The sequence below is a fragment of the Malaclemys terrapin genome, chromosome 2, assembly GCF_027887155.1.
Source record: "Malaclemys terrapin pileata isolate rMalTer1 chromosome 2, rMalTer1.hap1, whole genome shotgun sequence".
NCBI classification, from domain to species: Eukaryota; Metazoa; Chordata; order Testudines; family Emydidae; genus Malaclemys; species Malaclemys terrapin.
Genome location: NC_071506.1, coordinates 16,921,830 through 16,944,514, shown reverse-complemented (window position 1 = coordinate 16,944,514; position 22,685 = coordinate 16,921,830). Strand labels below are relative to the sequence as shown.

Genomic DNA, 22,685 nt, shown 5'->3' with positions numbered 1-22,685 from the left:
TCCATTGTTTAGACAAACTCGGAAATGAGTTTGCGTACCTGTACCCACGCTGGCAGAGACACTTTTAAGAGTTCTGAGCCCGTCCCTGAGCAGCACTTGGTACCGATAACCTGAAAATCAGTGGTACCAAAGACTGCTTAGCTACCTTTGCTACAGGTGCAATCGGAACCAATTTACTCACATGCCAAGCACTCAGTACCAGCTGCATCAGTACTGAAGCCATCTTCCACAGGTTTTCACTCGAGTCTTTGATACCATGGATACCGCAAGAATTTGGGTATGCAAAGGACCTGATAGTATCTTCAGAGCCAAAGTTTCCTCTGTTAATGAGTGCTGGGGGTTTGTCAGCGACAGGAGTCTCTTGGTCACCAACCTCTCTCTCACCTAGAGTAACATACTTGCCCTTGTCTAGTTTGCAAGCTGAACAGCTAGCGCCCCCGCCCCCAACCTTTGGAGTATGTGCAGGGTTCCCTTGTCTATTCTAGGACACAGTGCTCTCCTTCCTACACTGACGTGTTACTGGAGGATAGACTTCAAATGACACCCACGTGGCAGGAACACAGATGGATGTTTCCACCTATGCTGTTTGGCCCCCTCAGTGGCTCTGGTGGGACCTGTGGACGTTCTATCATCAACAATTTGCAGCAAGGTCTTTGCACCACTGAAGGGAACAGAAAAGGGACCATTCTTCCTCAACCTCCGCTACCACCACTTATGACAAAGGAGGAGACCTTTGAAGAGCAAGAAATAAGGGTGGTTAAGGAGATGACACCTCTTACTAATATATCCTTCTCGTTGCCTGATGAAGCTGTCTTGCTTCCACCACCCTCTTAAGGCAGATGACGTTAGGCACTTTCAAGAACTGATGAAGTGAATTGCTGACACGGTTCAGATTCCCTTTGAGGAGGTTCAGGAGTCCTGCCATAAACTCCTAGATATTTTGCACACCTAGACATCTGCGAATTGTCATTCTGGTCAATAAAGGCTGCTAAGACAGTTTAGCAAACCCTAGCTGCCATACCACCTACTTGCAAGAGGGCAGATAAAAGGTGGTATGTCCCTGCCAGGGAATCAGAGTTTTTTATTTTCTCATCCAGCTCCACATTCCCTGGTAGTGAAGACTTTTAGTGAACAAGGCAGATAGCATAGCTCAAAGTCCACCCTTTAGAGTAAGGATGACAGGAGGCTTGATCTTTTTGGTCCCAAATGCTATGCTTTAGCCACACTTCAGTTCAAGATAGCAAATTATTAGGCACTCATGGTCAAATATGATTATTTAAATTACAACAAACTTAATTCCTTTATTGAGCACCTGCCAGAGGAACATCGTGACCAGTTTAAGGCCATTGTAGGTAGGGTCAGCTCCTGGCAAAGATATCATTCCAGGCTTCCTTGGATGCTGCAGATATTGCAGCATGATCTACACTCACTGCAGTGGTCAGGAGGAGAATGTCTTCGCTGCAGCTGTTGGGCTTCCCAAGAGAGGTTGAGAGTACTGTCAAAGACCTGCTGCACGCCGTGTGATAGGTGTGGTAAGCCTATGCTCAGAGGGGATCTGCACGCCGCTTGTCTGAAGTGCCTGGGAGAGGGACATTTGCAGGACAAGTGTAGTATTTGCAGTGGCTTCAAGCCCAGAACCAAAAGTGGGAAAGGCTATCGGCTGAAACTCCTTTTAATGGAGTCTGCTCTCTGGCCTCAACCAGCACAAGAGGTGGCACCAGCAGCCTCATTGCACAGCGCACTGGCCTCGGTGCAGGACACCTCGGCACCGAGGAAGGACTCTCCTAAGGAGCATCGGCACAGCGTGGAAGGCCGGCTCATCGGTGTGACACCGATCACAATCCCCAAGCCGCATGAGAAGAAAAAGGCAGAGGGGGCCATTTCCATGCCAAGAAGAGTAAACAGGACATCAGTGTGGTGCGTCCCACACCGGGACACCAGAAGGCTGGTCCATTGGTCCCGTCACCGTTGACTCTGGCCTTTAGGGGAGGTCCGGTGTTCGTGGAGGTGTTGGAGGAGGACCTTAACCTTCCCTCCACACCAGACACTTTCAAGGCCGCGTGGGACTTGATTGCCATGACAGCACAGTCCCCTGCCTCGCATTCACCAGTTCAGGTGCAGACAGCACAAGCCCCAGCTCATCCTGGAGCATATGGACAAGACCGTTCCCTCACTGCTTTTTAATATGCAGAAGATAGAAGACATTGACTGACAGATATTATGCACTAATTATCACTAATTCTGATTTTTTTTTTTTTTTTTTTAAAGCAAGGTTTACACTCTCTTCCAAGAGTAGATAGCTTTTCCTTTCCTGTTAGAGTAGTACTCCTTCCTGGAGCACCGATACCTGGTAAATCTGCTGCACCACTTCGGGCACTGACAGCGGCACCACCTATCTGGCACCGTAGCAAGCCCACCATGATGCAACACTGTTACCCATCGCCCTGGTGCCAGGTCAGGATCCACCTCTCTCTGGTCGGGCTCGGACTATTCCTCTGAGTCAGAGGCAGAGTTGTTCGTGTCCCGACACAGCTGGTACCGCTCAAGATCCTGGCACCGGTCTCGGCACTGTAGAGCGGAGGACCCTTGGTACCGATGGTGTCCTGGCCACCCCAGTGGCAGGGCCCGGTACAATGGCCCTTTTGGACAGCTTGGGCCCATCACCAAGCCCAAGGGCGTAGTTCCAAGGCGGCATCAGTAGTTTTCATTGCCTGTGGGTCCCCCGCCTTCCCCCAGGGCTCCTGAGAATCACGGGGTGCAGACCCCGGGCCTCCCGGATTGGGTTCGTTGTCAGAGCTGCCAATGCTTGCGGCTCCCGCAGCACTAGTCACAGCGGCAGTGGATATCCCTGAGCACATCACCAGGGAACCGGAGGGGCAGGAAGATGCTGACCCACCTCGAGCCTCATCTTCTTCCTCGCCGCATGAGGCAGTAGTGGTCACTACTATGTCCCTCCCGGCAATGGACATGAAAGCCCACCAGGACCTCCTTAGGAAGATACGCCAGGACCTCAGTATGCAAACTGAGGAAGTTGTGGAGGACTTCGACCCAATGGTCGACATATTCTCCCTGGAGGATCCCTCCAGGGTGGCACTGCCTCTTATAAAAACTGTACAAAACACCACGAAGGTGCTCTGAGAGACCCCAGCCTCTATACCACCTATGCCCAGGGTGGAGAGAGGCGTTACTTTGTCCTACAAAAGGGGTATGAGCACCTCTTCACCCACCTCCAACCGGGGACCTTGGTGGTGGATGCAGCAATGAGCCCGCCCCTAAAAATAAGGATGCCAAGAAACCCGCCCCTAAAAATAAGACAAGCTTAATTTCCTTACCTCATGAAACTCACCCCTCATCCTCCATGGCAACTCCCAGTCAAACCTCAACCGTGTCTCAGGATGCAGGTCAGGTGCTTCACCTCAATCTGAACGTTCTTTAACTGCAAGTGTAGTTCCTCAATGGTTCTTGGGACTAGAGTCCGCTTGTTCATGGGAAGTACAAAATGTACAGGGACACACATCTCAAAGAATTCCAAGTACCTCACAGGGTTAGTAACCTCTCCTTTCCCACCAATCAGTGCTGGTTTCCTGAGCCCAGAAATGGCACTGCATGGTGTGAAGCTGCTTCAGGAATGGCTCCTCTAAAATCAGCTGCTCTGTGTCCTCTTCATCATCCTCACCTCACTGAAGCTGCTGGTGCTACTGGGCAGCTGCAGTTGTTGCCACATCATCTGCTGGGTGGTGCAGCAGGCAAAGTCCAAATTCATCCAGCTTTAAGTGCCGAAATGCAGTCCAGCCTGCCTCTGTATATTCACAGTTGCCAGCATAGAGGTGCAGTGCGGCGCATTGTTTGGTCCATGCTGGCCAACAGAAATACGAAAATGGGGCTAACCCACCCAGAAAAAGAGCATGGGGCAGAGAAAGCAGAAACCTAGGGTTTTTTTGTTTCCTTTTTTTAAGAATTTGAACCCTCCTGGTTTCTGCTCTGCATCCCACAATGTAGAGAGAAAAATCCCAGAATGCATACTTCTTAGCAGCAAAACAAAGGACCATAGAAGATCCTCCAAGAACTCCACATGCTTAGTTGCAGAGTAGAAGCCGTGTTAGTCTGTATCCGCAAAAAGAACAGGAGTACTTGTGGCACCTTAGAGACTAACAAATTTATTAGAGCATAAGCTTTCGTGGACTACAGCCCACTTCTTCGGATGCATATAGAATGGCATTGTTAGTCTCTAAGGTGCCACAAGTACTCCTGTTCTTCTTTCCACATGCTTAGTGTACACAACAATGCAAATTGAAAAAATGCACAGCCTTCCTGTATGCATGCTATTTGCGTGGCTTACATACTGCCAGTTAAATAATGGCATCAATGTGGTTTAACACCCTCCACCCCACCCCACATGTAGGCAAACTCAGATTTGCTGCATTTTATAATTCTAACAGTCATTTATTCTTTTTCACTACTGCACTTTTATACTTTATTACAGTTCTGTATTACAAGGGAGAAATGTACTATCTAATTGCTAGTATATGTATAATATATTCTTTTTCATAAGCCTGAAACATTCCTCCTCCTCCTCCTGGTTTCTAGAATAAATGCTCAAAGTAGGGATTGGAAGAGGTCTTATGTAGTTTATTACAAGCTGAGCAGGCATTTACCACATACCCATTCATAACAGATTCTTTGATAGCTGCAGTGGAAAAATGGCTAAGTTCTCTGCAGTGAAACATGGTCATGTACTCGGGGCTGGATTAACACAGAGGCTTTAGGGGATGCAGCTCAGGACCTTGGATTATAAGGCGTCTCCAAAATGTATCACTTACTGCATTGTTTTTCAGTTGGCAGCCTGAGACACAGATCTGGCCTACAATGATCTTCCATTTGCCTGGGCATCAGCTGTTCTTTCATGCCTTCTGGGAAGCAGCAGCCAACCAGACCTGTTCTGGAAACAGCAGAGTTCTTTTCCCTTTCCCTGAGGAGTCTAGCCCTATTCTCACAGGAAGGGAGGGGGCTCTCCCTTCTAAAAATAGGCTGTGTAGACAGTGCTTTGAAGTTGTGACTCAGGCTCTGAACCTAGCTGCACCTTCAAAGCACTTTCTACACAGCTATTTTTAGAGCACTAGCATAAGCCTTGCTAGCCTGAGTCTGTTGACCCAGGCCATGAGGCTCGCTGCTTCAGGCTATATAGACTCACCTTCTAATAGCAAATCCAGTTTTTTTTCTCATTCTGTTAGACAAGTGTCCTCACGATCTCCTCTTTTGCATCCTAAAAGTGTTTGGCAAGCATCTAATTATTAACCACCTACTTAGTATTGTAGCTACTAAAATATTGACCAGAGCAGAGGCACTTAGGATTGACTATGTAATTTTAGATCACGATGGCCTTAAACCACAAACCTTCTGCGAACACTGGAAAGCCTTAGAGCTGTGAAGTATGTTGTCATTTTAGTCAAATGACATTTCTTTTCAACCTCTGACTCTTTGTGATACTCATAGGCTATAGCTTTAAGGTACTGAAAACTATTAAATATGGCGTGCCTCTTTTGATTGACATTCTTTGTAAACAAAGTTAACACACAAGCATTGTGTTTCCGGAATTGAATATACTCGCAGACTTTAAGGTCTGCAGGATTTAGTTGTGATGTAGTTATGTGGGCAGCAATGTTCTAATTAGTTCCATCAATTTTTTTTAACCTGGAAACCAACTGTTACTGCAAAAGTACTGGAGTTTTCATTTCACACTCACCCACCGAATGAGGATTAAGCGGTGGGCGAGTGAAGGAGATCATTAGTCACTTTGTTCTTACCAAAGTTTTGCCCAAGTTCTTGCATAGATTTGGGGCTTTTAATTCATTTTGAAATATAATAAATACATAAAAGTAAATCTTAGCTATGTTACCAAAAATATTTTATGCAGCCTGAAACATCGCATAACTTTTGCTTTAAATTATTTTCGACCTGTCTGTTGTATAGATTTATGGTATGTTCCTGTTTATCCAAAACCCCATTATCCGAATGTCTGCATTATCTGAATCCCTTCCTTGTCTCCCAGCATGAGATACAGGCCTTCTACAGCGACATTGTATTCTTATTCGACATTGGTGAGGCCTCATCTGGAATACTGTGTCCAGTTTTGGTCCCCACACTACAAGAAGGATGTGGAAAAATTGGAAAGAGTCCAGCGGAGGGCAACAAAAATGATTAGGAGCACATGACTTATGAGGAGAGGCTGAGAGAACTGGGATTGTTTAGTCTCCAGAAGAGAAGAATGAGGGGGGAAATCCCTGATAGCAGCCTTCAACTACCTGAAGGGGGGTTCCAAAGAGGATGGAGCTCGGCTGTTCTCAGTGGTGGCAGATGACAGAACAAGGAGCAATGGTCTCAAGCTGCAGTGGGGGAGGTCCAGGTTGGATATCAGGAAAAACTATTTCACTAGGAGGGTGGTGAAACACTGGAATGCGTTACCTAGCGAGGTGGTGGAGTCTCCTTCCTTGGAGGTTTTTAAGGCCCGGCTTGACAAAGCCCTGGCTGGGATGATTTAGCTGGGAATTGGTCCTGCTTTGAGCAGGGGGTTGGACTAGATGATCTCCTGAGGTCCCTTCCAACTCTGATATTCTATGATTCTATGATTCTGTGATTGGGGGATAATGTGGACATTTGAATAATGTGGACATTTGGATAAAAGACCCTGACTGCAAGGGGGGAGGACAAGTCCTTAACCGTGAGAGAGGTTGAATGACTCCTGCAGCAGCACAAGGAACCCTCTGCAGCCCCACTGTCATGGAGGGGAGTCAGTGGGGCCATGACAGGATTCTGCTGTTCCCTGCATGGACTTCAGCCTTCCTTGTGCCTTCAGGGATCAGCTGTCCACCGACCCTGTGGCAGCGCAGGAACCCCTCCGCCGCCCTGCCATCATGGGAGTGGGTGAGCAGGACAGAGCAGAGACTTCTAGTTAGGACTGCAAGGAGGAGGATGAGTCCCCAGCCATGGAGGAGGCCACCTGCCGCTGAATGGCTCCTGCCCGCTCAATAATCTGAATTCTGATGGAATGAAATCCATAAAAAGGCATTAAATAAACTACTGTGTTTTATAATACTTTTTTCTGCTATACTTAGAGGGTTATGTAAGACAAAGACCAAGAATGGCTCAATTTCTTTGGATATTTCTTTGGATTTCTTTGGATAGCTGAGTTCAGGGCTGATACAAATGCAGCTGGGGCTCCTTTTAAAACTGTTTGACTTGTTCTTCTTTTACCAGACACAAGGTTCATTGCAGGAACTTTTTGTCCCATTTGCTCCAAAGTGCTCCTCTAATAAAAGCTGCATGTGAAAGGGGAAGGCAGTAGAGAGTGTATTCACCAATTATGTTTTTTTTTTTTTTTTGGAGTGAGTTACAGCAAGGGATGGAGGTTCCTTCAGATCAGGAACCTCCATCCAATTCCTTCAGATAAGGATGGAACCTTTCAGATAATGTAAGGATTGACAAAATTGTCTGAATTAAACCTAACCAAATCATATAGCTACATAGCTAATGAGTGGATTTGATCTTGCCAAATAGGTTTTAGATTTAAAGCTGTCTAGGATGAAAGGGCAACCATTTGTTCACCAGGTTTCTCAGTCCATAGACAAATCTACAATACTAGATGTGATGGTGTTACTGGACAAGTAACATGTCAAAACTCAGTATTGATAGCCATTGTTTTGCCTCCTGTCAGTTACTGGTCCTATAACTAAATTATTTATTGAACCCCTACAGTTTGCTTGGGGGAGAATAGATATGTAAAGACTGACATTCAGTCTCTGCTCCAGGTAATTCACAACCTAGTACAGATGCAGATAAAATTTTTGAGCCACAAAAATACACAGGGCTTGACTAGCTGGACAGTTAGTGCACAGTAGGCTGTGATGTAAATTTACAGCACACTAACGTGCAGTGCACTAACGGGCTACGTGAAACTGGAGTAGATCAAAGCACGCTATACTTTTAGTGTGCAGTAGCAGCGTCCACATGGCTAGTTAGTGCCTGATATTATAGTGGACTCTAGGTTTACATCCCAGCTTGTCGTGCACTGTCTGTCTTGGAACAAGTTGGATGAGATATCTTGCAGCGGTCATTGTTGAGTGGCTTTGCATAAGTCAAGCACTTGAATACTAGATGAATGAGAGCCATAAAAGTACCTAGGGATAGATGTATGAGTAACAAGTAAGAATAACTCCAGTGCAACTTTTTTCTTTGTTTCAGTCGAATTGGCCCACCCTCTTCGCCTACAGGAGGAGAGAAAGAGGAGAACCCTGCTGTGCTGGCCGAGAATTGTTTTAGAGAACTGTTGGGCCGAGCAACCTATGGGAATATGAACAATGCTGTTAGACCAGTTTTTGCGTGAGTAGAAAACAAATATCAAAATGACTGTCCTAAAAGTTGGAAGTGTGTTTAATATTTCAATAAAAAAGATTAACAGTTTTAATACTAATGACAAACTTCTTCACTGTATATATGAAGAGTTTCTCTTGAAGTATTCCAATCTTTCTTCCCTGCCCATCACTCTGATCATGTCACTTTGAATCCTTTCACTGGCTCCTCCTGTTTCATCTCATAAAATTCTACCCCATAAAATTCCTTCTCGTCCCCTTTTTCAAGGCCCTTCATAAATCTGTCTGTCCCAGCTAGATGCCAGCCTTGTCTTCCCATCTGTTAGTTTTCCCCATGCAGCCCCTGCACTACAGTGCCCTGGATGGGTTGTCGCCAGTGGAGACTGAACTTGGGTTTACTGTTTTAATTCAGCAGTCTTCCTCTACTGCCTGAGCTAAAAGACCCAACTCTATTTGCTCAAAGACCGTAGCCAACTCATAAACTGCTGTGGTCCACCCTCCAGAAGGGAACAGTCCACATTCATTCCAGGAAGCATGGGTTACACATGGAACACCCCTCTGAATTAATACATCTGGATACTACTTACCCTTCCTTAAAATCCCTCTTCAAGACCCACCTCTGCTTGTGAACCTACAGGAAATCAGCCAGCTGATGATGGTTTTGTTGTGCATCAGTCAGGGAAAGCTAATTATATTAAAGTGTATTTGGTACCTTCAGTGAAGTTTGGCTTGTGCACGGAACTAACTGATGTAACTGTTCTCCCCATCATCTTTTCCTGCCTTCTTATTTTCACTCGTTATTTTTGTCTCAGATTAAATTATAAGCTCTTTGGGTCCAGAACTGACTCTTTTGCTGTGTGTTTGCATATAATAATATGCACACATTGGGTTTTTTTTTCTTTTTTTTCTTCTTTTTTTTCGTTATTAACATTCTCAGACTGTTTAGAATCTCATATAGTTATGCCTCAGCTATTCAAGACTGCATATTTGTACTATGTCTCCAAGGGGAAAGGAAGGCTATTCACTGTAAATGGAGTTTTCAGAGTATAATACCCTTACAGACTTGAATTTTGCCACAGCATCATCTATATAAAATTTTTGTAATAATAGAGAAGGATTGGTTGTCCTTCCAACAAATGTGATTCAAGAGAATGCTTTCTGAATGGTTCTTGAATTGCACCATTAAGGCTCATACTCCCAAGAATGTGGATCTGCATATGCAGTGTAGTCTCTTAACTCTCTAGCTACTCTACAGGAATGTTATTGGCCTCTACTTCCTTGGTGTTTAGAAATACTTGTAGACTGATACCTTATGCTCCCAGTTGACTTCTATAATTTAATTAAGCTATATATATATTTTCCTTTTAATACTCTTCAATGGTTATGCCTTCAAATTATGTTGATTTTAGTCTCTCTGAATTTCTTTGAGTTTAGTTGATTTGAGATGAAAAATGCTATATGCCTAAATACAACATGGTAAATAACTGGCTAGGCAATAGTACTGCAGTACTGGGGGTTATAGTAGATGAAAAATTAAATGTGAATCAAAAGTGAGATGCAGTTGTGAAAGGCTAATGCTATTCTGGGGTGTATTATCAAGTGTGATGTATAAGACATGGAGACAATTCTTCTGCTCAGCACTGGTGAGGCCTCAGGTGGAGTACTGTGTCCAGTTTTGGGCACCATGCTTCAAGAAAGATGTGAAGAAACTGGAGAGAATTCAGAAGAGAGCAACAAAAATTACTAAAGGTTTAAAAAACCTGACATGTGAGGAAAGGTTTTAAAAAAAAAAAAAAAAAAAAAAAAAAACTGGTCATGTTTAGTCTTGAGAAGATGATTTGGGGGGGGAAGCTGATAAGTGTTCAAATATAAGAACATTGGTCTGACCCAGTATGGTCATTCTCTAGGTCCATCTAGCCCTGTATCCTGTCTTCAGACAGTGGCCAATGACAATTGCCCCAGAGGGAATGAACAGAGCAGGTAATCATCAAGTGATCCATCCCCTGTCGACCATTCCCAGCTTCTGGCAAACAGAGGCTGGGAACACCATCCCTGTTCATCCTGGCTAACAGCTATTGGTGGACCTATCCTCCATGAATTTATCTAGTTCTTTCTTGAACCCTGTTATAGTGTTGCCCTTTACAACATCCTTTGGCAAAGAGTTCTACAGATTGACTGTGCGTTGTGTGAAGAAATACTTCCTTTTGTTGGTTTTAAACTTGCTGCCTATTAATTTCATTTGGTGACCCCTAGGTCTTGTGTTCTGAGGAGTAAATAACACTTCCTTATTTACTTTCTCCATACTGGTCATGATTTTATAGCCCTCTATCATATCCCCCCCTTAGTCATCTCTTTTCCAAGCTGAAGAATCCCAATCTTATTAATCTCTCCTCATATGGAAGCTGTTCTGAACCTTTTCCAATTCCAATACATCTTTTTTGAGATGGTAACCACATCTGCACACAGTATTCAAGATGTGGATGTACCATGGATTTATATAGAGGCAATATATTTTCTGTCTTATCTATCCCTTTCTTAATGATTCCCAAAAATCTGTTTGCTTTTTTGACTGCTGCTGCACATTGAATGGATGTTTTCAGAGAACTGTCCACAGTGACTCCAAGATCTCTTCCTTGAGTGATAACAACTAATTTAGACCCCATCATTTTGTATGGATAGCTGGGATTATGTTTTCCAATGTGCATTACTTTGCATTTATCAACATTGAATTTTATCTGCCATTTTGTTGCCCAGTCACCCAGTTTGTGAGATCCCTTTGTAGCTATTCAGAGTCTGCTTTGGACTTAACTATCTTGAGTAGTTTTGTTTCATCTGCAAATTTTTACTGTTTACTCCTTTTTTCCAGATCATTTATGAATATATTGAATAGTACTGGTCCTAGTACAGATGCCTGGGGGACACCTGTATTTACCTCTCTCCATTCTGAAAACTGGCCATTTACTCCTACCCTTTGTTTCCTATCTTTTAACCAGTTACCAATCCATGAGAGGACCTTCCCTCTTATCTCATGACAGATTACTTTATTTAAGAGCCTTTGGTGAGGGACCTTGTCAAAGGCTTTCTGAAAATCTAAGTACACTATGTCCACGTGCTTGTAGAATTCTAGTAGATTGGTGAGGCATGATTTCCCTTTACAAAAACTGTTGACTCTTACCCAACAAATTACATTCATCTCTGTGTCTGACAATTTTGTTCAATTTTGTTCTTTACTATAGTTTCAACCAGTTTGCCCAGTACTGAAGTCAGGCTTACTGGCCTGTAATTGCCGGGATCACCCCTGGAACCCTTTTTAAAAATTTAAATCAACTTCTATACCAAATGACTGGATAGCTAATGTGAAACCCCACACACCCCAACCCTCTGGCCCAGCCCTATGCCCTCTCCCACACTCCAAACTTCTCTGCCCCACCCCCGCCACTCATCACCTCCAAATTGGTGGACATTACAAAATTCATTCCACTCATGGATGTAAAAGATTAGAGGGAACATTGGGAATACCATCTGATCCTGGTGACTTATTACTGTTTAATTTATCAATTTGTTCCAAAACCTCCTCTAATGACACCTCAATCTGGGTCAGTTCCCCAGATTTGTCACCTAAAAAGAATGGCTCAGATTTGGGAATCTCTCACATCCTCAGTCATGAAGACTTATGCAAAGAAATCATTTAGTTTCTCTGCAATGGCCTTATTGTCCTTGAGTGCTCCTTTAGCATCTTGATCGTCCAGTGGCCTCACTGGTTGTTTAGCTGCTTCCTGCTTCTGATGTACTTAAAACTTTTTTTTTTGCATTACTTTTTGAGTCTTTGGCTAGTTGTTCTTCAAATTATTTTTTGGCCTTCCTAATTATATTTTTATACTTAATTTGCCAGAGTTTATGCTCCTTTCTATTTTCCTCACTAGGATTTAGCTTCCACTTTTTAAAGGATGCCTTTTGCCTCTCACTGCTGCTTTTACTGCGTGTAGGTACGGTGGCATTTTTTTTGTTCTCTTACAATGTTTTTAAATTTGGAGTATATATTTAAGTTGAGCCTTTATTTTGGTGTCTTTAAATAGTTTTCATGCAGCTTGCAGGGATTTCACTTTTGGCACTGTACCTTTTAATTTCTGTTTAACTTTCTTCCTCATTTTTGTGCTGTCCCCCTTTCTGAAATTAAATGGGGGGAGGGATAGCTCAGTGGTTTGAGCATTGGCCTGCTAAACTCAGGGTTGTCAGTTCAATCCTTGAGGGGGCCACTTAGGGATCAGGGGAAAAAATCAGTACTTGGTCCTGCTAGTGAAGGCAGGGGGCTGGACTCGATGACCTTTCAAGGTCCCTTCCAGTTCTAGGAGATAGGATATCTCCATTAATTTTATTTATTTAATTTATTTAATTTAAATGCTACAGTGTTGGGCTGCTGTGATGTTTTCCCCGCCACCGGGATGTTAAATGTAATTATATTATGGCCACTATTACCAAGCGGTCCAGCTATATTCAACACTTGGACCTGATCCTGTGCTCCACTTAGGACTAAATCAAGAATTGCCTCTCCTCTTGTGGGTTCCAGGACTAGCTGCTCCAAGAAGCAGTCATTTAAGATGTCAAGAAAATGCATCTCTGCATCACATCATGAGGTGACATGTACCCAGTCAATATGGGGATAGTTGAAATCCCCCATTATTACTGAGCTTTTAATTTTTATCGCCTCTGTAATCTCCCTGAGCATTTCGCAGTCACTATCACCATCCTGGTTAGGTGGTCGGTAGTATATCCCTACTGCTATATTCTTATTATTCGAGCATGGAATTATTGTCCATAGAGATTCTATGGTACAATTTGGTTCGTTTAAGATTTTTACTTCATTTGATTCTATGCTTTCTTTCACATATAGTGCCACTCCCCCACCAGCACGACCTGTTCTGTCCTTCCGATTTGTTAAGGGCTGTTATAAAGAGGACATGGAGAACAATTGATCACTGTCCACAGAACATAGAACAAGAAATAATTGTCTTAATTTACAGCAAAGGAGATTTAGGTTAATTATTAAGAAATCCTTTTTAACAATAAGGATAGTTTACCAAGAGAGGTTGTACAATCCCCGTCACTGGAGTTATTAAAAACTGGTTACACAAACATCTGTCAGGGATGGTCTAGGTCAGTGGTCCCCAACCTTTTTCGTCTGGTGGGTGCCAGATGACAAGCCACGGAGGACCGTGGCGGCGGACAAGCATCCGTCGAAATGCCGCTGACAAGCGGCAACGTCAATAGGTGTCGCTACTGAAATGCTGCTGAGAAGCAGCGTCATCCAGAGACGTCGCCGATGAAATGCTGCCGAAAATCGGCGGCATTTCAGCGGCAACACCTCTGGATGACGCTGCTTCTCGGTGGCATTTTGGCGGATGCTCGTCCGCCGGCTAGTACACGGGCGCACTTAGACGCCCCGGCGGGCGGCATGACACCCGCGGGCACCGTGTTGGGGACCCCTGGTTTAGGTGTACTTGGTATTGCTTCAGTGCGGGGGGCTGGACCAGATGACCTGTCAAGGTCCTTCCACCCTATATTTCTCTGCTTCTGTGTTTAAACACTAAGTAGTGATTGTAGTGATGTGCCAAAAAATACCAGCATATACCATATGCTAGATGTGCTTTCCAGTCAGTGACTTATACAGAGATACTGCAATGTTCTTAGTCCTGATGTGTTTTCTGTACTGCTCGGTCATGTGGTGCCATAATATTTTATGAGCTCCTATTCCATTTGCAGTCATCTTCCAAATTACCAATTCCTCTAACTAAAACTGGTTATTTCCATTCTAACACCATGTTTTCAACATTCCCATCTTTGAGGCTGAAACTTTCCATGCTTAGTCTCTGCTGATTACTGGAACTATTCTTGCTGAAAAGTTCCATGTTATGAAAACTTTAGCACATGGAAAACTAACCGTAAATGGACTTTCAGCCATATAACCCATTTTTAAATAATTACATATAAATATAGAAATAGTTTACAGACACAGATTGACAATCTATTCTATGGATTTTATTTTCATATTCACACTGAATCTTCCGGTGTATGAAGGGGCAAATTATAATCTTGTTTCCCAATAAGGCAAATGTTAAAGAATATGGTCATTTTGTTTCATTATGTTTATAGATTAGTTGTGTACCAACTGGCAGCAAGCAACATTTCCTGTCTGTTGAATATAATGTACATTTATTTGAAAAAACAGATATATTTTTTTAAAGTAGTGCCCTTTCACTCAGTAAGCATTACAAAAGAAGCTTATTGGTCAACCAGAATTTTAAAACAAATGCTGTATTTTACGAGCATATTTATTTACCTACCCAAAAATACTGAATCTGATGGAAACAAAATAATCATTTACAGTTTGACACCAATGAAACACTATGCCTGTCGAGGCTAAAGTTTGAGATCTGGAGATTCTATGCAAATCACATACTGACTTAATTTTCATAATTGATGACTATGCCTTGCTTCATTTACATAAATGACAGCAAATGTCCCCATTACCAGACTTAAGATTGACAAGACTGTAGCATAGAACGTAGGAATTGCTGTGCCTCTGGCATCTCTGCTCCTTGTTCCGAGACTGTGCTCCCTCTGGGAGGGGAGGGGGATCCGGCTGTTTTTCCTTCTATCCGTTTTTCTGATTGGGCTGCTAGCACCTAGTTGATTAGCTAAGTCTGGCGGCTCCTTGCTCTTTGTAATAAGGCTGCTTGTTCTCTTGCTGCTGTTCCCTGGTTGCACGTAAGTTCCTATGATCAGGGAGAGATGGCTAAAGCATTACTCATAGCTCCAAGTCTGTGGTCATGGTTGAGGGGGATTTATTGTGGGGGAAGAGATGACTAATGCTCTAGGCCAGGGGTTCTCAAACTGGGGGTCGTGACCCCTTAGAAGGTTGTGAGGTTATTACGTGGGAGGTCGCGAGCTGTCAGCCTCCACCCCAAACCCCGCTTTGCCTCCTGCATTTATAATAGCGTTAAATGTGTTTTTACTTTATAAGGGAGGGGGTCGCACTCATAGGCTTGCTGTGTGAAAGGGGTCACCAATACAAAAGTTTGAGAACCACTGCGAGTCTAGGCTATGTCTCTGGTTAGAATCCTCCAAAGACTCTTAACGACATATCCTACCTAGAGTGGCAAAATAATAGTTTCATCTTAGTGTCTCTCTTCAGCTTTAAGCTCCTGGGTAGGGTTGCCACTTGTCCAGGTTTCCCCAGGATCATCCCTTTTTTGAGGTAACTGGCTTGGGAAATCTGTAAGGGTGTGCAGTGTACACTTCCTGCTGTCCAGTTTTATAGGGTCAGGATCATCTCGAATGTCTGTTTTTTGCACTTCAGAGATAGCAGTAATACTCCTGGGTAAGAGCAGTTTTGAAAGCCACTAAAGATTGCAGTTTCTTGTCTCAAACAGGCGATTTAACAGGCCTGAATATCTATTGTATTTTTATCCGCTTTTAAATATAGTAGGTTAGAAAACATATTCGTCTTTGCTACTGTTTGGCTTGACATGAATGATTGGCCATGGATGAGGCCTCATTTCTTGGAGCCAGGATTAGGGAGGTAAATGGATCAGGAGGCTGGAAACAGAATGTCTGTACTAGCTAAGATAAGGGAAACACCCAGGAAGCCATTTACAATGGACAACATAACAAAGGATAAGATAAGCCTGGAACATAAGATGAGGTAAAGAGCAAGTTATGTATGAACAATGCATACTGTACAGGGATTGGTTCCTATAAAATGACCTGGCCAATTTCAAAATGTGTGATGCAATGTATAGTAAATGCAGTGTAATGAGTAAATGTATATAAAGGGAAAAGGGTTGCTGTGTAACTTTGGATGGGTGGTATGCCCTGTACCCACCCGCTACGCTTGAGCCTGATCAGGCTCAACTGCCGTCTGATTGTATGCCAATAAAGATGAGTGATAGTTCGGAGTTGAACTGAATTCTTGAGAACTGAATGGATAAGGTCTCCGAAGCCACCCAGCATATTCCCGAGTGGGTAAGGTCTCAGAGGCTACCCCAACACTGTTAACATTTCCATTTTTGTCTTTGGCAGGGTGGAGGAAAGCATTTAAAAAGACATATCTGCTGTACTAGCATCCAGTGTGGAGTTGTTTTTTTAACTTTTGTGCACATTGCAACCTTTTACAATGGTTGTTTTACCAAGTTCACTTCAGAAATTTGTCAGCATGGTACTGTCCTATTAGTGACAAGAGTAGGGTTAAGTATCAGAGGGGTAGCCGTGTTAGTCTGGATCTGTAAAAAGCGACAGAGTCCTGTGGCACGTTATAAACTAACAGACTTATTGGAGCAGAAGTTTTCGTGGGTGAAGACCCACTTCGTCAGATGAATGCTTTTACCGATCCAGACTAACACGACTACCCCTCTAATACTTGACACCATGCAAGGCACTGCATTTAGACGTATGGAGTGGAAATCCATCCACCTCATGAAGAGTAGGGTTGTAATCCATTTTTTCTTATTTTAGGTCAAGTCATCTTACTGTCCCTTATCAGTACTTTTCCTGGATTGTTTGTGATGGTAGTACTTGTCTGATATGTGAAGTGGGATTTTCTTTTACTACCCTCTTGTGCTGTACTTTCATTTTCCTCTTCCTCTCCAGTTGTCTGAAACTTTTAAGTACTTCCTTTCCACTTCTCACTGTTTTCCTTTTCAGTTTCACTCTCATCTGTTCCCTTCCTGTTGGCCAGGGTCCCCCATAGCATATCTAGCATTAGATGGAATCAGCACTGCAAGGTTTAACTCTAGATCAGTGGTCACTAACCAGTCAATTGCGATCGATTGGTTGATCCTGCAGCCTCCGCCAGTCGATCATGATCTCTGGCCGCTAAAAGTCCGGCAGTGCAATGGGGCTCAGGCAGGCTGCCTACCTGCCCTGGCCCCACACTGCTCCTGGAAGCGGCTGGCTGCTGGCACATCTTTGGGGCCCCTGGGGGGAGTAGGGTGAGGCGGCTACACGCACTGCCGCTGCCTGCAGCTCCCATTGGCTGCCAATGGAACCAGCCAATGTGAGCTGCAGGGGCGGCGCTTGCAGGCACAGGCAGTGCACGGAGACCCACTGCCCCCCTACCTGCCCCAAGGACCACAGAGACATGCCAGCTGTTTCCCGGAGCAGCGTGGGGCCCGGGCAGGCAGGCAGCCTGTCTGAGCCCTGCTGCGCCCCCGACTGGGAGCTGCCTGTGGTAAGCACCTCCTGGCCGGAGCCTGCACCTTGCACCTCTGCCCCCTCCCAGAGCCCCCTCCTGCACCCAAATTCCCTCCCAGAGACCTCACTCCCTCCCACACTCCAACACTGTGCCCCAGCCTGGTGCCCCCTCCCGCACCCAAACTCACTCCCAGAGCTTGCACCCCTTACTCCTTCACCCCAACCCCCGGCTGAGCCCAGAACCTCCTCTCACATTCTGAATGCCTCGGCCCCAGCCCAGAGCCTGCACCCCCTCCTGTGCCCCAACCCACTGCGCCAGCCCAGTGAAAGTGAGGGTGGGGGAGAGCGAGTGATGGAGGGAGGGTGGGAATGGAGTGAGTGGGGCTGGGCTTCGGGGAAGGGGCAGGGTAGATCCTGGGTTGACCTTAAATTCAAAAAGTTATCTTGTGCGTAAAAAGGTTGGAGACCACTGCTCTAGACATAATGCCTGGGATAGTCCTCAAACTCTAGTAGCACATCTCGCAGTCAATGCAAATAGCATAATTTTATGATCCACTATGGGGACAGCAAGCCATGATCATCTAGGGCAGTGGTCTCCAAACTTTTTACACTTTTTGAAATTAAAGGCACCCCAGGATCTCCCCTGCCTCTTCTCCAAAGCCCCGCCCCACTCACTGCATTTCCTCTCCCCCTCCCCCCGTAACTCACTCTCCCCCACAGTCACTCACTTTGGGCTGGGGCAGAGGGTTGGGGTGCAGGCTCTGGGCTGCAGCCGAGGGGGCTCTGAGCTGGAGCTGAGTCTGGGGCAGGGGGTTGGGGTGCAGGAGGGGTGAGGGGTACAAGGTCTGGGAGGGAATTTGGGTGCTGGGGTGGGCTCCAGGCTGGAGCAGAGTGTTGGGGTGCAGGAGGGGGTACAGGGTGACTGCGAGATGTGCTACTAGAGTTTGAGGACTATCCCAGGCATTATGTCTAGAGCAGGGCTCTTGGATGGGGAGTCAGGGCTGGGGATTGTGGTGCGGGAGAGGTATGAGGTGCTGGCTCTGGGAGGGGGCTCAGGGCTGGAGGTTGGGGTGCGGCTTTCCTCTGGGCAGCACTTACCTCCGTCGGCTCCCGGTTGGTGGTGTAGTGTGGCTGCCGCTAAGGCAGGCTCCCTGCTTACCCTGGCCCCACGCCGCGCCCGGAAGGGGCCAACGCGCCCCTGCAAGGCAGGGGGCACATGGCTCTCTGCGTTGCCCGTCTCTGCAAACACCACCCATCAGCTCCCATTGGCCACAGCTCTTCTTTCCCGGCCAATGGGAGCTGCGGGGGTGGTGCTTGCAGAGAGGGGCAGTGCGTGGATGGAGACCTCTGCCCCTGGGGTCATACTGGCCACTTCCAGGAGCGGCGTGGGGCAGGGGCAGGCAGGGAGGGAACTGCCTTAGCAGCAGCCCTACTGCAGCATCAGAGATCGTGATTGACCGGGAGATCCTCTAGGATCGACTGGTTGGTGACCACTAATCGAGGGGAATAGAAATAATGTGAAGTTGAATTGCATCCAGGGTGTAATATTGTAACTAAAATAAATGGTGGTTGTCCTTGTATGTATTTTTAACCCATGTAAGGAGGAATTAGTAACTTGTTTGTTTAATTTTATTTTGGCTCTTGTTTAAAAAAAAAAAAAAACCTACCAAATTACATCTTCCATTCATGTCTCCTGTTGATTATGTAACAATCATACTTTGTTACATAAAATAAAAAGTTGCTTGAATATCAGTCAGATGCTTTCTTTTAGTTCCATTTTATAGCAATGCTTTTTTCTGTCATAGTAGCCTTTTCCTTTTCTCAGCAGTAAAATGGAAATGAAAGACTTTAGTTCTGCTTATCTTATTTTTTAAGTCAGCACACTGCTGTGAAGTGCTAATGCCTTTAAGATGTGCCATGCTGTTAATGCCTTTCCTCTGACTGAAAGGAAACATTTCTGTATTTCTTTCATTGGGCTGTTTATAAAAAAAAAAAAAGGCTGGGAAGTGGGAGGTTATTCAAAAGAGAACTTTTATAACCTGACCGGCCAATGATTTGGTAAATGTTATTTCCCATTTTAAAATAAATATAGAGGGAAATCTTTGTATTAATTACTTGTTTTGGTTAATGAGGACATATAGAAGCTGGAGTGTCAGATTCTGAAATGTATATACTTTTTTCTTCTTTGTTTAGTCTGTGTATATTACCAGAGATGCATTGCCTGGAAGTATGAGCTCCCTGCTCATCACATCAAACACAAAGATTGAGTTCTTATTAACAAGGCCCTTCCAATTTTAGCTCCTCATACTTAACCGTTCTCTTATTTCACCATGTTGTGTTTTAATAATGATGGTAAGCTCTCTCACCTGCTTTGTCCACTTCTCCCAGAGATAACTTTTTGCTGCCCGTTATGTGTGGAATGCCCTCCAAAAATCATTTCACACATCCAGAAGTCTGTGTTCCATCAGATACTTTGGCATCATAGTAGAGATCTTAATGATGATGTCTAGACAAATTGCTTGTTAGTATCTCCTGAACAGGTATTAAAAAAGAAACTTCAAAGCCTGAGGATTGTACAATTAGTTAAAAATGTATATTAAACTTTTGTTTTCATTGTTGTCACCCTTTCCCTGCCTGTATTTATCCCTATTTTTAGGTTGTAAATTATTCAGGGGTTGGACTGTCTTTTATTACATGTTTGTACCATATCAGATATGAGTGCCTGATCTTGTTCGGGGCCTTTGGATGCTACTGTAATACTTACTCTCCTTCGAGTGATTAGTCTCTAAGGTGCCACAAGGGCTCCTTGTTTTTGCACATATACATTCCACTTTAGGTTTAGGGCACCCAATTCATTTGAGTACTAGCATCGAGCTGAAGACAAAAAAGGGGCATGTCTACCACTCCACTCTCAGTTCTGTCTCAGCGCCCATTGCAAAAGTTGGAGCACCTGTAGCCTTTGCTTCAATTTGCCAGCTTTAAGTCTTTGATATATATAATTCTCAGTTAGTCTTAGTCTGTCAGCACTACTGGCACCACTGTCGCTCCCAGCACCATTGACATCATCTCTGCCAGTACCTTATGCTGGTACTGCTGACATCAATTAAGAGTGCAGCATTCTATCCACCTTGTCCTCAGGCTTCTTCTGACCAGCAGGTCTCGTGGTTACTAAAGCCCCCATGGACCACAACAGTGAATGCTTCTCTTTCCAGATGAGTCCTACATCTCCTCATGAGGCCTGTACTTTTATTCCCCTCTTAGATCTTGTCCAGGGGGCATGAGGCAGAAGGAACAGGACTGGAACTCTAAAAAGAGGTTCCTGTATGGTACCCTCTCCTATGCTCTACTCAGAGAATAGAATATCCTCCATGACCCTACTAGTCTTGGCCTGCTCTGAGGGAGTCTAGTCCTCCATCACAGTTACAGTCCAAGAGGAGAGTCAAGTGCAGGAAATCTCTGGAGAGACTCCTTCCTCCATCAGCTGCACTAAATCCTGCTGAGGAAGGGGAATTAATGGAGGAAAGCCAACATGTCTTCTTTCTTTACTCCCTGCTCCAATATTTTACCCTGTTCCCGACATAAGCAGTCACCCCATCTCCTTCTCCAGAAAACTTTAAAGTCTTTCAGGACTTGATGAGAAGAGTAGCTTCTTCTCAGGGTGTCAGGCTGAGCTCGTACAAGAAAACCCACACAGCCTCCTTAATATTCTATAGGCCCCTGCCCCAGGAAGGGTTGCCCTTCCCATTAATTAAGTCTTGCTAGAGCCAGCGAACATTCACTGTCCTCTATGCTGTGTATGGCCAAGTGGGTCGATAGAGGTTACCAAGTCCCTCAGCAGGACTTTATTTCTTTACCCACCCAGTTTCTGACTCATCTGACACCAATAAGCACTCTCAACAGTCTCATCTAAATCTGCTCCTGATAAGGAGTTCAAGAGACTGTACAGTAACTAAATGGAGGTTTTCTGTTTAGGTGCAGTCTCAACCCATACCACCCCATCACACAGAGATCTCACATGTATTATACTGTGTTACACTTGGAATCTTCTGACCTATCAGTTAGTGCTGTGAGAGTTCACTTGGTGTCAATATCTGCTTTGCATCTGCCAATGGACAGGTTTTCTGTCTTCTCTCACCCTCTGGTTTCCAGATTTTTGAAAGGTTTAATCAGCATCTACCCACCTGTGTCTAATTCAGTACCTTTATTTGATCTTAACTTAGTCCTCTCCAGACTAATGGGTTCTCCTCACTGTCTCTGTGGTCTATGAAGAAGGCATTCCTGGTGGCAGTCATCTCTACAAGGAGAATTTCAGAACTTCAAGCTCTCTTAGCTCATCCTCCTTTCAAAGACAAAGTTTCTTTTAGGTCACACCCTCAGTTTATGCCAAAGATAATTTCGGCTTTCCACCTGAATCAAATGGTTCAACTTCTGGTGTTTGTTCTTTTTCCCCCCCGAAGTGGAAGTTCAAAAGTGGAAGAGACATTCCATACCTTAGATGTTTGCAGAGCACTAGCATTCTCTCTGGATTACACTGTGTCCTTCAGAGCTCTCTGAGGTCCTTTGTAGCCTAAGCTGAGAAAGTTAGAGGCCAACCAGTAACAGCTCAGCAAATTTCTTGTTGGATTTCTGACTGCATTAAGCAGTACTAAAGTCCTGAAGGATAACAGCTCAGTCTACTAGAGCTCAGTCTGCTTAATCAGCATTTCTGAGCAACATCCCTGTAGAGAATATCTGTAAAGCATCCACATAGTTATCTGTTCATACCTTTTCCAGACATTGACATCACTCAAGCCTGTAGAGATAATGCCAACTTTGGCAAGTCAATGCTACAGTCTCTTTTCAAGTGATCTGAAGTCCACCACCTGCAAGAGAACTACTGATGAGTCGCTTGCGATGGAATGTACACCTCTACCTCGATATAACGCTGTCCTCGGGAGCCAAAAAATCTTACCGCAGTATAGGTGAAACCACGTTATATAGAACTTGCTTTGATCCACCAGAGTGTGCAGCCCCGCCCCCACCCGGAGCACTGCTTTACCGCATTATATCCGAATTCGTGTTATATCGGGTCGCGTTATATCGGGGTAGAGGTGTATATATACACAGTCACTCAAAGGTGGGAAGAAAAGT

The 22,685-nt window shown here is 44.7% G+C and overlaps 1 protein-coding gene across 5 annotated transcripts in view; it reads left to right on the top strand.

Moving 5' to 3' along the window:
* EFR3A (EFR3 homolog A) overlaps nt 1–22,685 on the top strand; it is a 160,068-nt gene that overhangs the window by 78,374 nt on the left and 59,009 nt on the right. For all 5 annotated transcript variants that reach the window (XM_054017779.1, XM_054017777.1, XM_054017780.1 and 2 more), the window contains one exon: nt 8,239–8,376. In XM_054017779.1, the coding sequence (XP_053873754.1) occupies nt 8,239–8,376 (138 nt within the window). The remainder of the gene's footprint in view (nt 1–8,238; nt 8,377–22,685) is intronic.